General features: G+C 39.4%; 1 protein-coding gene across 1 annotated transcript; it reads left to right on the top strand.

Annotated features, from left to right (window-relative positions):
* On the top strand, positions 1-25,530 carry NELFA (negative elongation factor complex member A). The gene is made up of 12 exons (XM_082052063.1): positions 1-469; positions 584-848; positions 8,105-8,276; positions 9,415-9,576; positions 10,505-10,594; positions 12,402-12,532; positions 12,670-12,739; positions 13,592-13,680; positions 15,981-16,092; positions 18,316-18,572; positions 19,625-19,724; positions 21,285-25,530. Exons 2-12 carry the CDS (start codon positions 597-599, stop codon positions 21,467-21,469), a joined length of 1,620 nt encoding a protein of 539 aa, XP_081908189.1. The 5' UTR covers positions 1-469; positions 584-596; the 3' UTR covers positions 21,470-25,530.
* The last annotated feature ends 68 nt before the right edge of the window (positions 25,531-25,598 follow it).

The raw sequence follows: 25,598 nt of genomic DNA on the forward strand, positions 1-25,598 counted from the left end.
GCTGGGAGGAAAGGGGACGTGGCTCCGCCAAACACTGTGTCGGAGGGGCCGCGAAACCCTGGGGGAAGGGCGGGCCGGCAGCGGCAGCGCTTCTCCCGCCTCCAGCGGCCGCCGCCCGGCGCGCTGAGCCCGTGAGGCGGCTCCCGGGCGGGAAAGGGAAGGCGGGAGCCGGGCAGCGCTCTCGGAGGGGAGGGGCGGGCCCCGGCCTGCATCCGAGTTGTGCAGTCTGGCGCCGCGGTGGTTCGGCACCCCGGTCCGGGCTCTTGGGTATCTACTGCCGGGGAGAGCCCTGCAGAAATTAGGGCGAACTGTGAGGGACAACGAGTCGGGGCTGGCAGACAAGCTTCCCGCGGCGAGGCGGCGCCATCTTGCAATACGGAAGAAAAGCTGCGGCGGGCGCCATTTTGCACCCGAGCGAGAGATGAGAAGAGACTCGCAGTTTTTCGCCGTCTGGACGCCGCCATTTTAGGTTACGGCAGAATCTCCGCCTTCCCTAGTGCAGTCTCATTGGGCGCCGCCATTTTGGCTTGCGAACAAAACGGCGACCCATAGGGGTCCTTACCCCCTCCCTTCCTCCCTTTAGGTGTCTTCATAAAATGCCCGTGGAGAATCCCCTCTTTTTTCGCCCCGCTCCCAAGATGGCGTCGATGCGGGAAAGCGACACTGGCCTGTGGCTGCACAACAAACTGGGCTCCACAGACGAGCTGTGGGCGCCGCCGAGCATTGCCTCGCTGCTCACGGCTTCGGTGATCGACAACATCCGCCTTTGTTTCCACGGCCTCTCCTCGGCCGTCAAGCTCAAGCTGCTCCTGGGGATGCTGCACCTGCCCCGCCGGGCGGTGGATGAGGTGAGAGCCGGGTGGGAGCTTGCGCGGGAGGCTGAACCGGAGCGGGGTGCGTGTGAGGGGGGGGAGAGGTCGGTCGAAGGTGGCGTGAGGGGAGAAGGGAAGCGCCGGCACCACCTCCCCCGCCCGCCTTTACCACATGGAGCCTGTGGGGAGGGGAGACGCCGCGGCCTCGCGCTGCCGCGTCCCGCGCGGGTGGGACGGGCGGTCGCGCGGGCGGCGGCAGCTCCTCAAGGGCAGATGTGAGGCTGGTGCCCGCAGACATCCCCGCCACTCTCTTTCCTGGAGGTCTGAGCTGTCAGGGTGCTCTGCTGAGGCCCAGCTCGGAGGACTCGGTCCTTGGTGTGAGGGGAAGGGCTGGGATTCCCGGTGATAAGGGAGTCAGATAAGGGAGGCAGCTTTGCTGCCGCTCCTTCTCTTCGGGGAGTCTCTGGTTGGCACTGGTCTTCTGAAGGCAGTTTCAACCCGAAACCACTCTTACGCCTCCACACAGACTCGTAGTTGTAGGGCTGTGTATTGGTACAATTTGGGTGCCTTTAGGGAAGAGGGCTTTTCTGAGGCAGTGGTTACTCTAGGATTAGAAAGTAGAGGCAGGATCATTTAGGAACAGTCGTGTGTGTCAGGCTTCCTTCACTCTCCTTTCCTGATACTGGCAGCTGTGTAGGTGTCCCAAGTCAAACTTCACAGATTTAAGGACAGCAGCAAGTGCTGAAACTTTGGGAATGAAAGATCTGGGGTCTGCACTGAGCAGTGCTTTCCCCCTCCTTACTGCGGCCTGGCCTTGCTCGAGGAAGGTTGCCATCCTTTTTTTAGTTTCTCTTTACCTTTCTGGGAACAGTTGGTGCTTTTGGTTACTGTCCTACCGCGGTTAACAAGCTAGCTGGCTCTGTGAGCTTTTTCACTTGGCCCTGGACCTTACCTCATCTGCAGCTGGCTTATTCTTACCAGTAAGCAGCTACTGATGTTGGAGGCAATAGTGGGAGAATAATTGGGAAATGTGTTTCTTCAGCCAGATTCAAGGAATTCCTCTCCTACCATGTATGGTACTGATTCCTGGTAACAATCACGGAGGTGGTGCGTTGTCAATTCTCACCTTATTGTGTGGAGTATGCTCAGCAGTGCTTGCACTAGTCTCTTTCTTGGCTAGGACACAGCTGCTGCTTAGGATTAATATATACTAGGCAGGGTGTGGAGAGACCATATGTAACTTGAATTATTGTATGCTCAGCTTTTTTTATACTTCTAAGCTGAAAATACATAAGCATCATGTTTAAGCAATAGTTTGTCAGTGTCTTGCCACATGCATCTGTGTGATTGTTCACTGTGTTAATTGTAATTAGTGACACTTTAAAAAAATTGTTGTTCAGCATGTTTACTCTTAATTTTTAAAACATGATATTCATGTTCAGTGTCTGTCCAGTGCACAAGCTGTCTTCCTTGTGTGTGACAAATGCAGTTGTATTTTGGACAGACAAAATAACCAAGGCCAGAAAGGAGCTATGCATAAGCCTGTGTGCACTCTGAGTATGCAAAATTCTTCTGAAGTACTGTGAAAATCCAACTAGCATGGAAGAAATTAGTTGCTGTGTTCAGAAAAAAGCTAATAAATTAGCAGTCTTTTTACACTGAAGAGAAAGGAGTTTAAAAAAGCTTAGGGACCTTCATAAATAATGGTCATGCCAGCTCTTTGAGGGAACAACATTCAAGCAAAAATGAGATGATGTTGAAATGCTTCAAGAGTGTTCGCTGGATGGGTAAAAACTTTTCAAACTGGTTCTGAGGAAGATGTTAGCCAGCAGCTTTACTTGATCTGTGTGGTTTTTAGCTGTGGAAATAAATTGTACATGAGGAGCAGCAAGTCAGTTGTGCTTTTTAGTGTATTGTTCAAGTTATCAGCTGTGTTCCAAATATAAAGCTCTTGTTACTGTGTAACAAAAAATATTTGGGCATTTCTCACTTCTTTGATAGAGTTTGTGAATTCAGTCGTAAATTACAGAGCATGCTGGATCAAGATCTAGGGATTTAGCATATTTTCAGTCCTTTGCAAAGCACCTGTAAAATCATAATTATTTTAGGGACATGCGATTTTTTTTATTTTATTTTATTTTTTTTAACTGAGAGGAAGGGCTTAAAAAGTGTTCAAAATAAAAAAAAAATCTTGAGGCAGAAACTCTTAACAGTGCTAAGGGGTCTGCTGTTATGATTATACAGTTCCTTTTAAAATGGTGAAAATAGGTGGTGTAACTGAACTGCTGATGGAAAGGGATGGTGTCTTATCAGGTACTCATCATGTGCAGTGAGTTTGCTAAAATAGGTTGTATTTGTGAAGATTTGTGACATAACTTATGGTCAAGATTGTTTATATTTTAATGGACACTAAGTAACTTACATATGATATGCAGAACACATGTATGTGTTCAGTATATGTGTACTTCTCTGCTCAGTATATTGTGGAGTGCTGAACATGGTGTCTCTTTGCTGGCAGAGATACACCATTGTAGGATATCTGTAGCTGCCTGGGAGTTAAATCCTCATTTGGAAATTATGCCCCTATCTGAAAATGATTTAACTGCAAGGGTACTTCCTTAGTCTCTTTGGAAAGTCATATCTGTGTGTTCTGTGCCACGTGCAAGTCTGTGTCGATCATATGTGAGAAGCACTGAGCTGGCATTTGGAAACCTAGTAGTATTGGAAAACATACTGCATCAGCTTTGTAAAGCTTTGTGAATCTCATTGGTGGATGCAGAACGTGTTACTGTTTTGTTATGTAACATGTTAAATGATATTCTATGAATCTGTGATACTCCCCTCAGCAGATAACAGATTGGACTTAGTTATTTTCTGTTCAAAATATTTTTTTCTGGTTTCCTCTATACTAGCATTTTCACTGAGGCACAGAATAAAAGGGAAACTATCTGAGTAAAGTTATGCAGGAATCAAGAAAAGTGTGGTGGTATTTGTTTTAGAAGGGGTTTAACTGGCTGCTGGTCCTTTCTAAGTCTATGTGAAAGCTTCAGTCTAGACCAGTGAATGTTCATTGAGCTCTCTTGAAAGCTCAGTACTTTGCTTAAGTATGTTTTTCTCAGATGTAATATCTTTCAATTTTCATAATGTTTTCATTCAACACTCCAAATATTGTATAGATATAAATGACTTAATCCTCCTAATACTCCTGTGGGATAGGTAATAAACCTAATTTTTTATCATGCTATGAACCTCATTACTGCATGTTTGTTCCCGCTGACTAATAAGAATAATTGGCTCCCATTTTCACTTCAAGTGTGTTTTGTAGGTATTTATCAAAGATATTGTTTCCCACTGTAATTCTCTTGGCAGAATTTACTAACTCTTGAATCTCCCTGCCCCCTAGCTTTTAATCTGCTAATTCCTTTCTAAGTAATCATGCTTATTTGAAATTATGCCTCAAGCTCAGTGTAGTGCTGACCAGAGTTTCAGCTGTGAATTTGGCAGAACAGTTACTTGTGTTTATTTTATATATTATAATCTTGCTAACCTGATTCACATTTGGAAGTGCAAGTTTTCTTTTGTGCCAGCATTTCATTTCTTTGTTCAGGGTTAGACTCTGATGTTACAACCCAGTCTGGAATGAGGACTGTGTGCTTCTGTGCTCTCTGAATTATCTTGGGAGGAAGATCCCTATCCTGGCAGGGACCTGCCCTCTTGTTACAGTAGCTTCAAGAGCGTGAAAGTCAAGACTGTTTTTTCTTACTCGTTATGTGAATCAGGAGTCCTCTATTTGTGGAAGTGTGTGTTTGTGGGGTAGAAGTAAGAAAAGAATAAGAGGACACAAGACACTTACCTTCCCTCTCTGTTCAGAACAGGCAGGCTGCTGTGCATCTTTCTGGCCTGCTTTTAGTATTCTGAATTCTTTTGTGATGTAATATGGTATAATTTAATCTAATATCACTCTTGGCCCCTTCTACTCTTTTTCATTATTAAGATACAAAACATATACAATAGTGATATTTGATCCATCCTAGTTTTGTATTACGTAAATATTAATACTGTGCTTCCAATCCAATGCTTTTAGCTTAATGAAAATGCTCTATAATAATACAGATACCTTATAAATATCACCTTCTCTATGACCTCTGAAAGATTAAAACTTGATTTGGTTTATTAGCCAACTGTTGATGCAGTTGCCTAAAGTATAGTCATATGTATTAATTTAGACCTAATATAAAGCAAATGAACAGGAATTCTTTGCAAGAAGTCATCTTGGAGCTATAATTTTGCATATTTCTAGCAACATTTCCTTTTTTACTCCTTCTCATGGTGCTGCTTGTGTATTCTTCCTGCACAGCCATTATTAATCTTCCTTTGTCTGTCTCTGTTCCCAGACTTTATCCTGCCTGATCCTTTCTTGTTAGATGTTTCTAGTCATGCCCTGTGCTGCCTCTTTTTTTATGTGCCAGCAGGCCGAGAAAAATACTTGAGGTCCTTAAGTTTTAGATGAGAGAAATGCCAGAACATGTTGCATCAGACCTTGACATTCATGCTTAGCAAGATGCTGGTTGGAGCTGATGGGACTCTGCTGACCCAGTGTTGCAATCTTTTACAATTAAGAGTTTGGGATTATGGCTGTGCTCTGTAAAGTAGCAGAAAAACTGTATGTAGGTTTCTCTGTTATTTTGAGTTACATTTCATGCATTCTCAAACCACAAATGAAATTTTTTTCATCTGCCAGTTCAACAGTGAACTGGGAACATATATTTAAATCACCAGTTGAAGACAAACCTGAGTCAAAACTCAAATCCAGGCTTGTTAAATGCAAACCTGTATTCAGGCAGTGTCTCAGGTTAGCTCACAGTACATGTTACTGTGCTTTGCTTCCCTGTGTGTTACAGTGACCTGTTCTTTCTGCCATGAGATGTTGTGATAATGCTATTTGCCCAGTATTTGGCAAACAAGTTGTTTCTGGGCTCGGGTCTTGAAGTCATGTGGAGCAGTGGGATGCTGCATAAGTAGGTTGCCTGAACTTGAGCTGCCCTGAGAGCGGTGTGAATGTAACATGCCCAGACAGAAGCTATGTAGAACATCCATAGTACAGGCATGTAGCTATTTGAAATTTTGTTGCAAATAGGAGTGTCCTGGAGCAGATATGAAGGGTAAATTGAGAGGATACAGGAGACATCTTTCCTCCAACTATTGCCTGAGTTTGCTTTGATGAAGGAAATTACATTCTATACTCTGACCTGCATTAGTGGTGTCCAGATAAAAGCTTGTTGTTGAAGACCTATGAATAAACCATAGCTTCATCAACTTTCATGGTATGTTTTAAATTTTCAGGTGTTTTACATAGATCAGTGCTATAATTCCTATAGGATAAATAGGAGAATAAAGGATTTTGTTTCGATAGTTTCACACTTGTCCTCATCCACTGTAGTGGAAGTGACTTGTGATGAGCCATTTAGGGTTAGAGTAGAGAGACTGACAAGTCTGTGTAGAGTTAAGGTGGGATTTTTGTGTTTACTGAGAAAGAAATAAGCAATGGAGGGGAACAAAGACTAGAACCTTAGAAATTGATTCTCTCCATTGGGTAAGCGTTGGTTAAATTTGACAACATGTTAAACAGTGTATGGTTATGGTTACTTGGTCAGTTTAATCCAGAGCCAGTCAATAATGCTGCCAAAGATGGTAACTGACTGTTGTAGTGTCTCCTTTCTGCTCCCCTCTTTTTGTGTTTATAGTGTTTCTGTGGCTATGGTAAACCACATCAAGGGGTTGATCAAGCTTAAAGCTACAGAGAAATGCTTTCTTTCAGTCAGATGAACTCACCTGGTTCTTTTCACAAGCACCTTATGAGTGCTAAAACATGCAAGGGGCAAAGGACAAACTGCCCCTATAGTGCATGTGTAAACTTTTCTTAAGTGAGAGGGCAATAACGTTGCGTAGGTGAAAGGAATTGAGAAATGTCAATATGTTTGTCTGCCTCTGCTGAGCTTTAAAAGTGCTCCGTGGGAAAAATGGAGAGCAGAGATTTAGCTTTTATTTCTTAGAGTTGTATGAGTAGAGTAAGCTTATTTTATTAAACTTTTGCATATAAGAAAAGGCAGGTTCTGAATAAAGGGAAAGAAATACAGCATAACGGTAAAGATTAATCTTGTTTGTCTGCATATGTTCAGAAACATGTAGACTATAACTAAGCTTTATGTGCCACAATGGCTTGTGAAAAGTCAAAATTCAAGTATTTCCCGATACTTGCTTGTAAATTCTTCGGTGTTAATACAGTACAGGTAGAATACATCTAAATATGCAATTTTACGGTTATGTTTTGTGGCTTGAGAGATGCACAGTACATCTCAAACACCTTAGTTCTGTGAAGCTAATGCTGTAATGCCCACATAAAATTTTACTTACGAAGAAAACAAGCATTCCATCCTTATTTGGGGGGTTTAAGCTTACCTGTGAATGAAGTAAAACAACTAATTTAAGAGATTCACTGTGTAAACTACTGACTGTAGTCACCTTGATTTTTCAACAGGTCTGTTGGCACTATGAAAGGAAATTTAAAAAGTTACTGTGACAGTGAATATTTTTAATTGATCTTATGCATTTCCCCTTCTTCAAGATAGAGGCTTAAAGAAAAATAACTTTTCTGACTATGAAAACTTGGAATAGATGGAAAGTCTTGTTACTTGTGGCATATTAGAAGGCTAGGTGTACTTCTGTAATATGTAGTTTTTGTCAAATAACACAGTTCTTGTTAGCATTTTGGCTTAAGTAAAATTTTGAGGACTTAGTTTATGTTCATATGGTGCAGATATGGTCTGTCTGCTGTATTATTCTGTAGCCTAGAAAGGGGCACATCTTCATTTATATGCTTGTTCTAAATAACTTCTTGTATTCTAGTTGTGTATTCTTATCACTGAATATAAGATATGGGTACACTGGGAGTATAAGTGTAGAATGTAAGTAGAAAGTAATGTAAGAATACGGCCTGTTGCTTTTAGCAAAAACATTCAGTGCTCAAAGCTTTGAGCTGCCAAAAGCTCAAAACAAACTGGGGTTAGGTTGACCAAAAGCAACATATTAAAAAAATTATCTTGGTTCATTCTTTACTTAGTTATAGGGTTAATGTTTAACTGTGCTGTTGAAGCAGTCCCCCTCTTCCCTTCCCCAGTAGTAAAACATTGCATGTTTATGTTAGTGTCTTTTTAAAATAATAATTAAAATCCAACTGTACACTGTTTAAAACTGTTTCCAATTGGCTGATTTTCTTTTTCTTTTTTTGTTAGATGAAAGGGGCACTGACTGAAATTGTCCAGCTCGCTACCTTGGATTCAGACCCCTGGGTCTTAATGGTAGCTGATATTTTAAAATCCTTTCCAGATACTGGCTCCCTTAACCTTGATCTTGAAGAACAGAATCCCAATGTTCAAGATATTTTAGGAGAGCTTAGAGAAAAAGGTAAGCCTTTCCTGTTGGTGATAGTTACAGAAATGTGATGCCTTTTTTTAAAAAGTAACCTGTCATTTCACAGACAGTCTTGCTCTCTTAACACTATTAGTATCAGGACAAGTAGTATGTCTTATCTCATAACTGCCACAGTTCACGAGCTGGCATGTTAACTGGACTGGGAACTGTGATACCTGAGCAATGGGAACTTCTTAAGTTATCTGTTCCCACTTCATCAGAACTTGCGTGTCAGGTATTATTACCCTGAGCATTTTGATGGACAATACGCAAGTTAATGTGGATTCTTTAGTATTGTAGACAGGCTGTATGTGCACCGATAGGTAATAACTGACTTACTGCAGCTTAGTAAGTTGAGCTTTTTCCTATATTTCTCTGTCTCATATGCTGTAGACAGTAAGGCTCTGTTTCTGAAGCATGTGTGTGGAAGCACCACTGTTGTATGGGCTGGTGGTGCATCTCTGCTGAAAGTTGCCCTCTAGCAAAAAATGATAGGTGCTGCAGGGGAAACTGATCACAAGAAGGGTTGTCCTGCTGATGTCTGACTAGCAGCTGAAAATACTGACTCAAGCACTTGTACAGTTGCTGCTTCAAACTATGTAGTCAACGGTGATGCAAGGCTACTCCTACTTCAGTGGGTTTGCTTTAGCACATTGCCTAGAAAAAGCCCTCAGGCACTGACAGACAGACCTTATATTGGAATAAGGATTGCAGCACACCAATATGAAATGACTTGGAGATGGAAGCATATTGTTTTCTTACTATAAACAAATAATCATTTGTCTGTTCACACTTTTGGTTTGGACTTTTGTTTAGTAGTTTTCTTTTTATGTGTAATTTTTAAGGAATCTGAGAATTCAGTCACTCTTATATTCTTTTACTCTGATAATTGTAGCATATTTCAGATTCCTATAATTTGACTAGGTATAATTAACATGGAATCTCTTAGGAAGCTCACATGAAAAACAAACATCCTAATAACTGGTTATATACTGTGTTATAATTAGAACTAAATTATTCTTGGTGTTGAAACAAGTAAAACTTAACCACTGATACAGTCTAGTTGTGAAATCTTTTGTAATTTGCTATCAGAGGTGCTAATACTCGTGTATTGTGTTAACTCTTTATGCAGTAAGTGAATGTGAAACTTCAGCTATGTTGCCCTTGGAATGCCAATACTTAAACAAAAATGCCTTGACAACACTAGCTGGACCACTTACTCCCCCAGTGAAACATTTCCAGCTGAAAAGGAAACCTAAAAGTGCCACTCTCAGAGCTGAACTCTTGCAGAAGTGTAAGTAGTATTACAGATAGTTGATAAGATTAAGTAACAAATTAAATGGTGAAAGGAACATTTATATTCAGTCTAATTATCTGGTATGGGCATATACATTAAAATTTTCAGTTATGAAAGCTTGGGCTGACTCTTTTCTTTGATATACCATTACGTGTGGAAGAGCAGCTGCAAGTCATTCTGGCCTTGCTTACATTAAAATGCTAATCTTGATTTAAATGCTGTTCAGATTTCAAGGCATAAAAAAAGCTGTAGCTTTTTGAAGCACAGATATATTGTGTTGTAGGTATATTTAAGTCCGTTGTGAAGACTTGTGAGGAATAGCTTTGGCTAAAGCTCCCGAAACAAAACTGAAATGAGAACCTAGTTTTAATTTTGCCATATAGTTTTTGCAACAGGGAGCAAGAGCTGCTAATTAATGCTATCTTTTGCTCAGTATGGCTGTATGGAGTGTGGAAGCCAAGAGGGTTTTCACTAACAAAAGGCAACTTATGTGTACATATATGTATCACTAGCTGCTTGAACTAAGCAATCTTAAAATAGTTCACTGTACCTGCTGTTCTGGTGCAGCAGCTTGCTTCTTTTCTCACATGTGACTTGAGTAGTTGGTCTGGTTAAATGCAAGATTTGTAACTTTTTATGATGTTATATAGAACTTTATTTCAATATCAAGTAAATTGTCTACTCTGATACTTTGTTTTAGCTTAGACTGTATTGTCAGTTGCATAGTCATATTGATTTTTGCATTTTCTCCAAATACTGTTTTTACCACATATAAATGACCTGGATTTTAATTAAAACATAATTCTTTCTTTGTTGCTATTCCAGTCTTTTTATGTATTAGTTAATAACATTTTACATAAGCAGCAATGTATTGTATTTTTTCAGCACAGATTCTGTAATAACTAAAGTCCTTTTTCTTTTTTAGCAACAGAAACTGCACAACAGCTCAAGAAGACTGCAGGAGTGCCTTTCCATGCCAAAGGCAGGGGGCTGGTCAAAAAGATAGATACCACAAGTATGGCTCACTTTCATGACTTCCCAGAAAGAAAATCTGATAAAATAGCCTTGATGAAGAGTAAAATCACTGTCTAGCTTTTACAAAAACGTAATTCTTTTTTGAAACAAAGTATTCTCCATATCTGCTTCCCCCTCTCTTTCTGTTGAAATGTTTCTGACGTGTCATGTCAGAAAGAACAAAAGTGTGGGGGTTTTTTAAATGGCAAGTATATCTGCCATGCTTCTAAAATGTACACAGCTAGATCATGTCTATAGACTTTGAGAATTTAATTTGCATCACTCCAGGAATAACTCCTGACTAAGTCATGTTACTCCAAAAGGGAGCAGACTGTATCACAGTAATGCTGTGAAGTAGGCTGAAATTGTCTTGTATTTGTGTAATTCTGCATGGAAAAAGAAGAGGGGACAGTGTGCTCGTTGCAGCCAGAGCCGTACAGTGGCTTCAGTTTAATGGACATGAGAAAGATGCACAGTCATTCTTCAGCTTGACATTAATAGGCTTCAACTGTTTGCTGAAGTTCCTGAACTGCTTGAATTTTTTCAAATAAGTTTTTAACTAGGAGCAAGAGGAGGGTTCAAAATTAGCTACATACTTTAAATCACTGCACAGGCATAACTTTTCTGACCACTAGTGTGGTGCTGAGGTGTAAAACTTGAGTGATTTCTTGGTGTGGTGGCTTCAAGCTATGAAGTACTTTATGTCAATGCTATTTAAGATGTGGTTTTGAGCAGCAAAGTTTTGCCACATGTTCATGCAGGAAATGCAAAAAGTTTAGTTGTAATTTGAACTAAAAATTGTCCTGATATAGAAGTTGACTATTAGTTCTTGACATTCTTTTTAGCTGTTGAACCAATAAAGCTAATTTTAGACTTGGCTTTTAGAGCCGGGTGGTGTCTGGAAATATGAGTTATGGGACAAGTTGGGTTGACTCTGCTGAAACTTATATTGGTCAGAGAGATTTTGAGTACAAAATACAGAGGGATACAGAGTGTCTAACCTCAGACTAAAATTCTGTGTTTATCTTCAGATTACACGGTATGATGAAATTGTCAGAAGGCTCAGAGACCTGATAGATACACGTGTCCCTAATTTTTTAGCAGTTGATTAAAGAATGCTGTCTTCAGCACTTACATTAAACTCGAGGTAGAAGGGTAACAGTCTAAAGGTGGGGGAAGACAGCTTCTTACAGGTGTAGCAGTTTCTACTAAGTATTGAGACAGCAGCTTTTCTGTTTGCAATATAGACCCAAATTTGATCCTACTGCTTCTGGTAACAGCAGCTCCAAAATTTTGAACTGCTTTGTGAAGCAGTAATTTACCTTTCCAATAGATTACAAGCTCTTAGCCCTGCAGAAGCTTGGCTAAGAATCTCTGGTTAAATACAGTTTTACCAAGTAACTAGATCTTAAAGTTCAAAAAGCAACTTTTGGCAATAATTGGATTTGGAACATTCATGCCCAATACCTTTTTGTGTGTTCCAACTGTATTTGTTTTAAGTAAGGAAAGCATCAATGGATGTACAGAAAGTATATCTTGACAGCAGTGCATCTGTTTGATTACTTCAATGGAATTGCAAGCATAAGCCTAGAGATTGTCCCTTACTCCTTGTTGGAAGGGTGAAACCTAATCTGACCTGTGAGGAACATTTAATGTATTATAGACAGTTTCACATTGTAAATGTTTGCAGTTAAAGGGAAGGGGGTGTGTGCCTTAAGAAGGGGAAAAGCTGAAGAACTCCCTATTATTGTTTTTTGTAACTCATTGAACATATGTGACAATTGTTGCCTTTTTTGATCTTCCCTAAGCACCACTCAAAGGAATACCAAAACAAGCGCCATTTAGGAGTACTTCAGCACCCAGTGTATTTAGTCCTTCTGGAAACAGAACTCCTATCCCTCCCTCGAGAACACCTTTGCGCAAAGAAAGAGGAGTGAAGGTAGGTGTGCTCTTTCTTAGTCTTTTGCTTTCCTGCTCAGTTCTTTTCCCTGCAAGTATCTGTATATAGTAAATAAAAAAATAAGGACAATATTTAGAGATCAACTACATAAATTTAAGAATGGTCTTTCTTTTTAGCTTCTAGATATTTCTGAGCTGGATATGGTAGGTGCTGGCCGTGAAGCAAAGAGAAGAAGAAAGACAGTAGGTTGGTATAGCATGCTACTTACCAAGGCTATTAATGTACCTATAAGCAGGGTCTAGATTTGTAGTACCATTTAGTTCGTCACTTGTAGACACTTATCTTCAGCTAAACTTTTAAAAAGTGTGTGGGGGGGAAGCTTTAAGGGAGGATTTTTACTTTTTTTTAATGCGCTAATCATATTGCCATGTGCCCAGGCAATAACTTAATTCAGTTGCATGAAAGAATTGAAGTTAGTCAGTTGTGCTTTGCACAGCGCATCAGTGTGTAAGTGGCTTCTGGACTGGAATTGTTCTGAGTTATCATGGTGTGCTTATTTCTACTGGCCATGTGGCCAAGTAAAATAATTGAAAGTAATGTTGGAAAAATTTGTAGCACTCTCCAAAATTCTGGCTGGGAGGTCTTAATAAGTGATTAATATCTGATGTACTATTCATAAGTCGACAGTGCAAAGCTCTGCTTAACCATATCAGGAAGATACGCTGGGCACTATATTTGTCTCAAAACAATCTTTTTGTATTTGTCACCAAAAAAATGAGTACTGTATGACAACAAAATCATAATTGCAATTAAATTTTTGCTTGGATTTTGATGCTTTCTAATATCACAAAATGAGGCAGTTCTGCCTAATTACGCAGTTAGTGTTATCTTGATGGGTATACATTGTGGTTCAGTTCATAATTGGGTTGATTATGAAATTGTGTACGAAGATTACTGAATCTACCAACCTTTCAGCATCTAGCTCTTTAAACACATTTCAACAGACTTTGAGGAAAGCACTTTTAGATCTTTGTTTAAAAAAGTATATGTCATTCAATACTCAGAAAACTTCCTTGAACTGTTTTTTTAATGCAATAGATACAGAAGTTGTGGAAAAGCAAGCCAAAGAAGAAACTGTAGTAGAAAATGCTACCCCAGATTATGCTGCTGGCCTTGTGTCTACACAGGTAAAACCAAACAAAATCAAAACACACAAAAATCAAACAAGAAGAAAAAAAAAAAAATAAAAAGAGGAAACCATGGATCATGTTATTCTGAAACACTTAAACACTGGAATGGTATCTTAATAAGCTGGTGAAACTGCCTCTTAATGTTAAAGTCTTTACATAATTATTTCAAAATTCCATTATATTTTCACTGAACTAGATTAAAAAATTCAAGGCAGGCTAAAGGTAAGGTTTTTGATTGTTTTCTTGTTGCTGTTCTAAGTTTGCGATGGGGCATGGTATTTCTGAAGCTGAGCTTTGTAGCCTTCTGTTAGAGAGGAAGGGGATAGGAGGGCTCTCTGACCCTAGAGAGGTAGAATCATTTTGAGCAGTTCCTGCAGGTTTGGGGCTATGCGAGTCCATCCTTTGTGACTTTGGTAGAACAGTGCCCACAAATGTCTTGGTGAGGAGCATTTGACATTGGTCTGTGCCCAGAAGGACAGCTGAATATAAGCAGCCAAGTAACACAGGAGTCTTTACAACTCGTCTGTCTTCTGGCCTGAGAAAAGAACCCACATACTAGTACCCTTCTGTGGTTCTTTTTTCAATTTTTAGCTTGTAATCTTTGAGAATTGATGCTTAATCCAGAAGGCAGCTTTTACTGAGGTCTCCAAACCTGTCTGTAACTAGACTTAGCCAGTCCCATTACTACTGGAAGAGGGGGAGAAATACAGTGGAATTGATCTGCCCAAATTGCTCGTGGCTTATAAATTCATTCTTTTTAAAACGTAAAGTTCATAAGTGGCCACTCCTTCTTCTAACAGTCTTTTTTTCTTTTGAAATGAAATTGTTTAGTATCTACTGAAAACACTAAACCTTCAATCGAGGTGTTGGGGGAGGAGTTGCACATAGTGTTTTTTTTCTCCTATCCTTAATGGTGCATTGGAAAAACTGTGGTACAGCTTTGTTAGTTCTCAGTCAGGACATAGCTTTTATAATAGAAAAATGTTAGGTCCTCCCCTGACTTCTGAGTTAGAAACTGTCTGCTCTATTCCAGCAAGCCTTGGCCTGGAATGAATTTTGACAACTTGGGTTCTTTAGATACTAAGAGATACTTCGAGGCTGCTGCACCCAGTGTTTGCGGCCTCTCAGGACTCAGAAATCCATCCTGAATCTGAAGTGTCTTCTCTTGTTCCAAATTTAAAGTGGTTGTGATTACCTCTGCCTCTCTAAGTCTGTATGTTGACATGCAACACTTGTCTTTGGAGAGCACTTATTTAAAAGGCCTATGGCCTGGCTGGTGAGCCAGGCATTTTTTTTTTTTCTAGAGCCTCATGTTAAGCACATGCAACATTGGTCCCATGGTTATGGGGTAGCAAACTATGGCACACATGCCAGAACCAACCTATATAGGCAGATACTGTTAAGCTTGTGTCAGGAGTGAATGTCATTGCCTGTCTTTCTGCAGAATGCTAAGGGTATCTTTGTTGGCAAGCTCCACATTGTACAGAATATCTTTTGTCTAGTAAGGCTACCTTAAGTGGTTTATCTGCTGGACTTAATTCCCCCAAAACTTCCTTCTTCTGTCAACCTCTTATGTTCATAAGGTTGGATCTTTGCAGATACCATGCTGTTGTCTTTATGCTATGTGTGCAATATCATGTGTAGTTAAGCAAAAATGTGGTATTTTCTTTGGCTTGATGGTAGATGACATCCGTCATGTTGATGTTGGCTGCCCATTTCAGTGGCAACAGGGTTTTACCTGTGCTTTTACTGCTGCCTTCTGGTTGCTTATGTCCCAGAGGCCTTTGCATTCTCCTGGGTGATATTTTAGTAGGCCTTTTGCCCATAGTTCAACACAGATTTCTGCTTGCTGATAGTGAAGAGCGTGTTTGCTCAGGCAGAAGATCACTTATTTCTGTAGTTGAATTCTTCAGAGAGCATCATCTGCACAGATTTCATCATCTGGTCTCCACGCTACTAACTGAGGAATGGGACAAAGGAAGAACAGCCTGACTCTTTGCAAAAGTACATTCTCCATAATAGTATTTTTTACTGGCTCAGGTTGTGCTTTTGGAAGCAACTTTGACCTGAATTAGGGGAAATAAAAGCTGCTTTTTCTCTCCTAGGGTCATTCAAATGTCTGAAGTTTGTATAGGGGGTGAGGGTCGAAATGGCAAACTTACACTAACAGGAGTCTACAATTAAGTTCCCAAAAGTAATATCATAGCAGAACTAATGTTGAAATTTATATTTAAAATGCAGAAACAGCACATAATTATATGCAGTATGACTATAATGCTTTCTTTTCTGTTTTACAGAAACTTGGCTCATTGAACAATGAGCCTGCACTACCTTCTACAAGTTATTTACCTGCTACCCCCAGTGTGGTGCCATCTTCCTCATATATCCCAAGCTCTGAAACACAACCAGGTAAAAGATGCTTTTTTGCTTTTAGGACCTAATACTTCTGACTCTATACAGTTTTACTGTCTAGCTCTTTTTTAATTTACAAACCTACTATCCATCAAGTCTAGTGAAACTTAACCTTAGCCGTCTAAAAATCCATTGCAGTAACTGAGCCTTTGGGATTTGCATAACCTGACATGTCATTTAACCTAAATAAAGAAAATTCTTCTTGTTTTAAGTCTTAAAATGACTGCTAGTTAAGCAAGCAAAGCAATTTACTGTTTTTTTTCTTACTCTGTAATATGAAATCCAGCATTTTTTTTTAATCCCTAAAGAGACACCAGTAACAGACATAAGTCTAGAGTATATACTCCATACGCACATCCATATGCGTGCACTTACAGAACAGCTGCTTTCAAGAGTTGAATGTGTTTCTAGAAGCGAGTACATATTAGCTCTCATACAGGCTGGCATCAAGCCAACCGTTTTACCTTTTTAGAACAGTCTGATAGATAATAGCTGAGCTCCTGCGTATTTTGAAAAGTGCTACATTATTTTCAATTCTGGAAAATTACCTATAGTAAAATGGTATTAGTACAAATCCTTTAACTTTTAACACACGTGGTTTTACTTTTGCTTCCCTGCTGCATGTGAAGTCTTAAAGAAACATCTCAGTTTGCACTAACAGATATCCGTGATAGGATTCATTACCAGACCTTGCAGTTAACACAGAACCAACATTTCAGTTTAATGCGTTATTTTTACTCTTGCTTGTTTGCCCTTTGGTACTATAATGTTTGTCTTTATGTATGTGAGCTGTGACAGGTTGGTCATTTGCATATGCAAAATGTGATTATACTACTTGGCCCTGAAACAGTTCGGAATCTTTCTGGCAGAAAATTGGCATCTCTAGAAGGAATGCAGCCAAGAGCACATTGGTGTTATTGGCAGCTGGTGTTATTTTCCAGAGCCTTGGCATTGTATTGAACAGCAGGCAAAGCCTAGTTTAAAATTCACTGTTGTCTTTGTTCTGTGTTTTTTCTAACTTATTTTTTCATTCTGGAGTATAGGGTATCTAGCTTTTCCTAGGGAAGAGGAATATAAAAACTGTTTTCTTGATGCACACAGAAGATCCACAGATTGGGTCTCATATAATCTGAGGTTGCAAAATTAAGACATGTTACTTTATGCAAGTTAGTTATTCTGACTTGAGAGGAAGCCAGTAATTAAACTTAAGAGATTTGTACAAAATGAAGAGACAACTAACTGTTAAAAATGTTTGTCCTCTCAAGTGTTCATTGTCCTGTTCTGCATATTAATGGATAATAGCCATAATGTTAAAACCAGTGCTGTGTCTGTGTCTAGATGGATGGTGGTAGACTTCTTCAAAATTTGATCTGAAAGGCATCAGTGTAGCTCTGATTTGTACCTGCCTTGTAGTCTACTGTGAACACAATGTGAACAGCATGTCTTAAACCTCATGAGATTCATGAAAGGTGCTTTAGCAGCTGTGCCTGTGTCTAAGAGCTGTAAAAGAATGTAGCTGGCTGGAGTGTGCACTGGGTAATTACTGTTTGCTGGAGGGATGGTAACTTACGAATTCACAGTAACCTGATCATATATGTAACCGCCACCTGCAGCCAGTTTGGAATAGTACCTTCCTTAAGTGCAGGTGAACGGATCAACTTTATGAAATAAGAGTTAAGACTTGTCAATACTGTGGAGTTTTAACCCTCTTAGCAGTTAGTGTTTAAGTACTAGTGATTTGTGAAGGCTACATTTAATTTTGTCATATGTTTAACTATTTTTATATCTTTAGTATTTGGTACTGGCTGAGACTTAATTATCACTTCCCCTAGAAACTGCTGCTGTGTTAGGTGAAAACTGATGAAATATTTTTATGGTTTTGGTTTCTACGTAACAGTACAGCCATAATCCTCGTAGGGTCAGGGTACAGTTGTTACAACAATACAAGCTTAAAATTATATAAAGCGGTTTAATTTTAATAAATCTGATATCCATTAAACATAAAATTTGGTGCTAAATATAGTATAACCGATATTGGACAGCTAGTCACACAGTTGTCTATTGCTAAGGGTAACTGAGTGAGAGGAGCTTAGTGCTTCATATCGAGTTGTGGTACTAGAATGGAATAATCAGAATTTTTAGTTTTCTTCAAAGGCTGTTAGTGATGCTAATCCCTGTTTGTGAATTAGAATGTTTTTAACAATCCTGATTTGTTTGCAGCTGGCTCTGCACGAGAGGCCTTGCAGACTAACAGGCAGACTGAAGAGCCTGCAGCTCCAAATGCCACCACTACTCTTCCTGCACAATTCAAGCAAAGAACACCCATGTACAATAGTAACTCTAATCCACCTACAGCTACACCTACCTCACCCCTGACACCCACCACACCTCCTGCCATTTCCCCTGCGGCACAAGCACCGCAAGTGGCCCCCCAAACTCAGCAACAGCCACCACCGAAAAAAAGCCTCTCTCTCACAGTAAGTAAAACCAGGTTCTTTTTGACTGCTGCCTTTGTAGATTGGAAAATGCAGATTTTTTTATTATAAATCTCATTTAGTGTGTTGGCAGTTCTTGACCTTTGAATAATGGAGTGATTGAGGCTGCTTTTTTTTTTAATAACCAAAGATAATGAAAGTGTTTTCTTCTGTTGTTAGTATTGCTGTCTTAAAAACGTTAATCACATTTTTAGTTGTGTAATGCTAATGTAACAGTAAGATGTCTTTATTTACTGCTATTTATTACATAAAATAAGGTGGTGTCACTCATAAAGAATTTTGGGAGCTGTTGCCCAGCCAATTGCATGTAATGTAGGCTGCTAAAAAGGATCCCGTTGTGGCCACAGTAGGAGAAAACACATCTATAGATTATTCTAACGTGAAAGCCTTTATTTCTTCATCCCCTCACCCCCTCATTATGCATCTTTTAAAGCCTGAGAGTGGGAAGGAAACTAAACAGCAGTTACTTATGTCCTGAAGCTTCATACTGCTGATATGTTGGTATATTTTATGTGCATGCTTGAAGTTAAGCAGGTAACTAATTCAGGATGCAACTGATTTGAAGACTTTGGTAAATACATATGTAAGCCTGGCTTGAAATATCTGAACTTTAAGAAACTGAGTGACTTTTTCAGTACCCCTGCTTCATTTATTAAAGGGAAAAATAAAATCCTCGGAAGTTATTGCAAGGGAGGGTTTGGACTGTAGAGAAAGCATTGTTTTTTTTCTCCTTTTTTCCTAATGCCATAAGGAACACAGAATTGATAATGTAAACATTAAGTCACTTGGCACATGTTTCTCTAACTATTTAAAGGTGATATTTCTTTTCCAGTTTCAGAGGTGAGCTGTCACTGCAATAAATGTCAGATGTAGGCATTAAAGATGGGAACCCTTGAGCCTAAAGCTTTTTTTGTTTACTTTTTGTAGGTCTACAGACTTCCACCTTACTCTTAGGCTTGCCTGTCGCTATTAACCTGGTACCTGTTATTGACAGTGTTTTCTCCACTGGAATTTGTTTGTTGTATCTGTTGCAGAGGGAGCAGATGTATGCTGCACAGGAAATGTTCAAGACTGCAAACAAAGTTACAAGGCCGGAAAAGGCTCTTATACTTGGATTCATGGCAGGATCCAGAGGCATGTATCGAGACTAATTTAGCTTACTTTTGAATACCCAAATTTAAAACACAGCCTAGCATTTCTAAATGTGCATATGTGAATGCAAGACTCTTGCTTTAGCTTTACTCTGTGCATACTGGACTCTCTGCTTTGCTCTGAACTGTCTGTAGTTTGGAGTTGTAGGATTACAGTTCTAACTACTTGTCAGCAGGTCTTTAGTGTCTATTTCCAGTAAGTCAAACAGTCTGTCAGAGCAGCTGCTAAATACAACTGAACACATGTAATATTAGGGCTTAAGGTTGAGGAGAAACAAAGCAGCCAGTCAGAGCAGTGAATGGACTGTCCTAGTAGTCTGTCTAGAAGACCAGTAAATCTCAGTTCTTTCATGGCGGGTTGAGGTCCAAGTTGGGTAGTGCAGAGCCTCTTTGAGTCCTTGGCATTGGAAATGTAGCAGCTGTTGTCTCAGAGGCTTCAGGTAACCACAGGTGCTGTGAACTCCAGGGAGATGAGCTGTCTCATAGCTAGATCCTGTTGTTATTGGGCTTGATAGATCAAAGCTGTTATACCCAGAAGATTATCAGATGTAAGATGAGAGTGAGATTAAGAGTCCTTAAGTGAACTCTATCATCTGCACTAGCTCTGGTTTCTAATTTGGTATGTGAGGGCTCTTATCACTGGAGTGGAGTGCTGGAGCCTAAATGTGGCTCATGCATTTGGATTAATGCAATACATTACTCAAGATGACCAGGGTAGGGTTTCTTGAAGCCCAGGGTTCACAGTAAGTTTTGTGTATTACTAATGCTGCTCTTAGTAGTAGATGCTACTTCAAACTGCAGTAGGAGGGTGTACTTTCAACTTGTATCTATGTGGACTTTTTTTTGTAATGCAAAGTAAAATATTATTTTAGAAGTGTGCATATGCATGTTTTATATATTCCCATATGCATATATAGATACGTATATAACATTATGGATTCCTTCAGTAATGACATCAGGATCTTCTGAATGTTGAGTAAATAACTGCCAACCATGATGATACTGAGCTTCCTGAGTGTCAATTTCAGCACCTTGAAATGTAACACTTAATCCTTCTACTGGAGTGGAACTGAGTCTTGGAAAAGTGATTTCAGTGACCCTGTTTGGGTTTCTGGAACAGCTGAAAATTGTTGAGGCTTTTAACTACAAAATGTATCCTAAATAAAGTAACTCTGGTAGTTCAAGTTTACCAAATCCCATTAAATATAAGCTTCTCATATGGTTCTTGAGGCAGACAGAAATGGCATTGGCTCCACCTTTTGTTGTTCTTCCATGTTTGACTCCACCTTTTGTTGTTCTTCCAGTTACTTTAGCCTTGGGGTTTGTCTTTTGGGTTCTGGTTTTGTTATCCTTAAAACTCAATCTGTGATGTATGGAGGGAGGAATATCTTTGTGTGACTGTATATTAGTGACATTGCAAGCTCAGTTTGGGGTTTGTTGGGCTTTCAGTTTTTTTCAGCATAAGGTTTAGGATCTCCATCAAGTGCTCTTTTTCTAATACAGTATTGAAATGAATAACTTGTTTTTCCTCTTGTTTCCACAGAAAATCCTTGCCAAGAGCAAGGTGACATCATCCAAATTAAACTTAGTGAGCATACAGAAGATTTACCAAAGGCAGATGGCACTGGCAGCACCACTATGTTGGTTGATACAGTCTTTGAAATGAACTATGCTACTGGTGAATGGACCAGATTCAAGAAGTACAAACCTATAACTAATGTTTCCTAAGAGATGCAGCAACAGCAGACTGGACCAAATCAAGCTTAGAGTCAACCAGCTCATAGAGTATGTCAACTGTACAAAACGGCATTCGTGTGGACATTTCTTATTACCCTCCAGAGTAAAAGTTGTCGCTCTTCAACCTAACTGCGCTCAGTGAACACAGAAGATGGTGTCAAACTCACTTTTTTTTTTTCCACATCTTGGGAGGGGGAAAGGTGATTTTAGGAGGGAAAGTTTTGCTGTGTTTTTGTTTTCTTACAGTTTGATGCTGTAAAAGATCACAACTGAAAGGTTACAGGTAGAAGCAGTTTACCAGAAGAGAGGACTACTGCGCAGTCATTCACGGTTTACCATTAAATGAGGGCACAGATCTTTATTGTATAAAATATTTTCTTTGGCTACATGGGTTCTATTGTAAGAATGGACATTTCAAGCACTACTGGTCAGTGCTTGATTATTTTGTAATTCAGCTGCAGTATAACAAAATATTGCGGGTGGTAATGTCCAGTGTCCAATGGTCCCCACTGTATGTTTAGCTTATTTATGCTTGTGTCATAGGATGGGATTGAGCAGCTTTGTTAACTCGCTATATTGTCAATGTCCGTGCCCGGCATGAGCTAATCTTTATTTGGCATTATTTGAGATTGGGCGAAACTGAGTATCTTAACTTTCTGAAGGAAAAAACTATCAAAATTGTGAAGAAAAAAAAAAAAAGTAGTGGTGTCTTGTCACTGCCTGGAAGTGGTAGCTCTCTGCCATGTAAGTGTTAAGGTCGAAGCTGACTTATGGCTCTTGCATAGTAAACCCTTTGAGCAGCATAACTTACTTGAGGGAAGTGATACTATTACATCTCAAGACCAATTGCAGCTTAATATAAAATGGCCCTAGAAATGGTTGAGTGACACATATCTGAATATAGGTGGTTGGGAAGATTTGTTGACTTGAGGCAGTGTTCATTTTTATTTGGTTGAGCAGTCATAAGGCACTTGATTGCCGAGCCCTGATGCAAAATGTTTTGAATTGCTTTAGCTCTGGTTCCTACCAGTGCAGTTTTATCTGTAGAATTGCAAAAGTGACCACAATTATACTGGCATATAAATGTGCCTTTTACTTGTCCCCTTCTAGTCAAAGCACATTTTGATCTTTATAACTGTGTTCACAGCACTGGTATAATCTGACTTTAATAGTACAAATAAAGCTTGCATTTATTGAGAGGGTCTATGTACATAGTTCAGGATTCATCCTTTGGAGACTTGACTTCATCATTTGAAGGAGACTTGGATTAAATGTTTGGTTTCTGCCAGTACTTGTATGTGGAGCTGTGCTTGGTTGGGAACGAGTAGCACAATGGTTGCTTGGTGCTGAGGGGTTACCTTGGGCTGACTAGAGGTTCATGTTAAAGTGGAGCTCTTAGGAGAAAATGAGCTTTTATCTTCTTTTTTTTTTTCAGAAAAGAAAGCAGACCAAATCCCATAAGTACACTTATATACTAGCAAAGACATTTAGATGATTGATTAGAGTCCTTTTGTATTGGGGAATTTTCATTACATTTTATTTTTAGTTTTTCAAGCAAATTATCCAACAGGACATGACAAGTATAAATAAGAAGATCTGTATGCTACGGTGTTTTAAGATGTGACCAAAAGTATAGATTTCTTAACTTTATTTAAGCAAATATATGGGATGTTCTAGCTCCTGTGGTGGGCAAGTTATTTGATTGTACCTGCTACCATTACGGAGTGTTGTGCATGTATTGGTGTGGAAATTACTCACATAAAACTGTCACACTGGGGGCTCTCCTGCACATAATTACCCCATTTCGGAAGCAATGTCGATTGTGATTCTGATTGTGATTTTTCTTTAACAGCTAGAAACCAGCCTGACAAGTGAGGATGAGTTAGTTGGTTTTAGTTTTTAGAAATGAGTTCAGTAGAGATGTGTTTTCATGGTTATAACTTATTTGATTATAGTATGTTACACAGTAAGGGCTAACAATAGCATATGATGTATTCATCTTTTAAAAGAAAGGTTTAAAGAGAAGTGACATTCCTTTTCTTGTCCGAATTTAGATTTTTAAAGTTTTCTTCTGATGATCAGTTCTCTGTAGACACATATGATACTTCTGTCTTAACTGTTCAAGCTTGCTAGATAAGCTGCACATACCAAATACAATTTTTAAGAAAGAACTTTTAGAAGATTGGCTGACTTGAGAGGATGTACTGTCACCGTGAATTGTCGATGCAAGACTCTTTGCAATTCAGTAGTGAACAGAAGCTGCCGTGTGACGGCTCTTTTGGGTTAGTTGAGGTTAATGGGGGTCCCTTGCTGATCTTAGTTGGCAGAAGTCTGAATTTCAGACCTGTGCTGTTGGGATGGAGACAGCTGCCCCCCTCCTTTTTAAGAAGCCCTTCTAGAATGTGGTGGAGTCACTTGAGCACAGTAGTGGATAGGAAGCCTAACCATGCTGCTACCTATTTGTATTTGCTGCATAACAAAGTTGGTCTCCAGACCCATTTGTCTAAAGTCAGTCATTTGCAATAAATTGAAATTTTAATCCTTTAAATCACTAGGGTGAGACAATGCTGCAAAAATAACGTAATTTTTAAGTGAATTTATGACCCTCAGTAGCAGAGCATTACTTCAACTTGATCTGTGAACGTAGAAAGTGTTAGGAGTTTTTTTTTAATGCCTAAAGGAAGGGAAGTTTTAGCAATGTTGTTAAAATGATACAGTAAGAAGTAAAACTACATGGAGTTCTTTGGTTCAGAGAATGAAATCATTGAACCAGTGGCCTCAAATGAGGGATAATACTAGGCAATTCAGAAAGGGCAACATCAATGTTTAGATTCCAATATAAACTAATTGTTGCACACAGAACAAAATCTGGCCCTGGAACTTAATACTTTTTTGTCTTGAATATTCAGACACTTGGATGTTAGCTGGATTCCATTCAGTGAGACTCAGTATGTGCTTGTTGACTCTAGAATGACTTGCACATGTACTGACAAATTAACCAGAGTAGTAGCTTATAGTTTCCTTAAAGCTTTGTGTCCTTTCCTCTTGTCCTTTTTCTGAGCATGAAGTTTTAGGAAATAGCAAGCCCAGAGTTCCAAAGTGTACTACTGCACCTCAGCAAGGATGTACCAGCTTCTCTGGCTCTTGCTTATTAAGAAGCATCTGTCTGTGCAAGCCTAGGCATGATATGAATTAGTTTGTTTTGTTTTTAAAGTGTGGAATACTGGAGAAAGAAGCAATGAAAGTGGCTCTTGTTTTTCCCTGTCCAATCCAACCTTTTTATTCTAAGGGGAGAAAAAACACACGTGTACCCCCCAGGCTGCTTTAACACCTTTTCGTACAGCAAAATGCTGGGTTTCTTTAGGCTCCGTTTTCTTTCATGAGCGCCCTGAGGACCAGAAAGAGCGAATTGAGTGTGATGAAGAAGGTGAGCCCAAGAGGGATGCTGAGCAACAGTTCTGATTGTAGATTCCAACTTGCTTTTAGACAGAACACTTTTTTCCTGCTCTAGTGCTCTGTAGATATCTCCATACAAAACAACCTAGGCTTAGGTTGGTTAACGCTCTAGTGTTGGGCTGATATTTTATGGGTTAACTTGAATTTCACTGGTAGCTTTTCCATTTAATCTCCAAGCTAAATATCATCACAGGGTGCTGGATGCAATGGGGAGGAGCCTTTGGTAGTTGCCTGACACCTCTATGTAAAATTGGTCACTTCTCTCACTAAGTTGTGTCCAAGTGTAGACCACTTGTCTAGGTGAAAGAAGCTTGAGACTTTGACATTATACAGTTGGAGCGAATTGCATTTTAGTAGTAAGATCTGACTGGAAAAGATAACTAAAAAATGTTAAACCAGAGCCCTCTGGGAATCTGGTGCCTTTAACAAGAACTGTCATTTTGTAATATGTTACATCTATAGCATAGCCCGTATGTTTTCTATTGGTTTTTTGTTTTGTTTTTTGTACAGTTGTAAATTCAAAATATTCTGTCTTTGGGTACGTATTTTCAGTGTAATACAGTATGTATAATAAAAATTTAGATTTTCTACGGAAATGGACTGTGCTCTTTTTAATAATCAAGTTGTGTGTTGTACGAACAGTTGTATCAGTGATGAGTACCAC

This window comes from Streptopelia decaocto, assembly GCF_964273445.1.
Source record: "Streptopelia decaocto genome assembly, chromosome: 4".
Lineage (NCBI taxonomy): Eukaryota > Metazoa > Chordata > Aves > Columbiformes > Columbidae > Streptopelia > Streptopelia decaocto.

Coding starts and splice junctions, on each gene's coding strand:
- NELFA (XM_082052063.1), top strand. CDS start 597: ATGCCCGTGGAGAATCCCCTCTTTTTTCGCCCCGCTCCCAAGATGGCG. Junction 9,577..10,504: donor AGCTGAACTCTTGCAGAAGT/GTAAGTAGTATT, acceptor TTTCTTTTTTAG/CAACAGAAACTGCACAACAG. Junction 12,740..13,591: donor GAGAAGAAGAAAGACAGTAG/GTTGGTATAGCA, acceptor TTAATGCAATAG/ATACAGAAGTTGTGGAAAAG.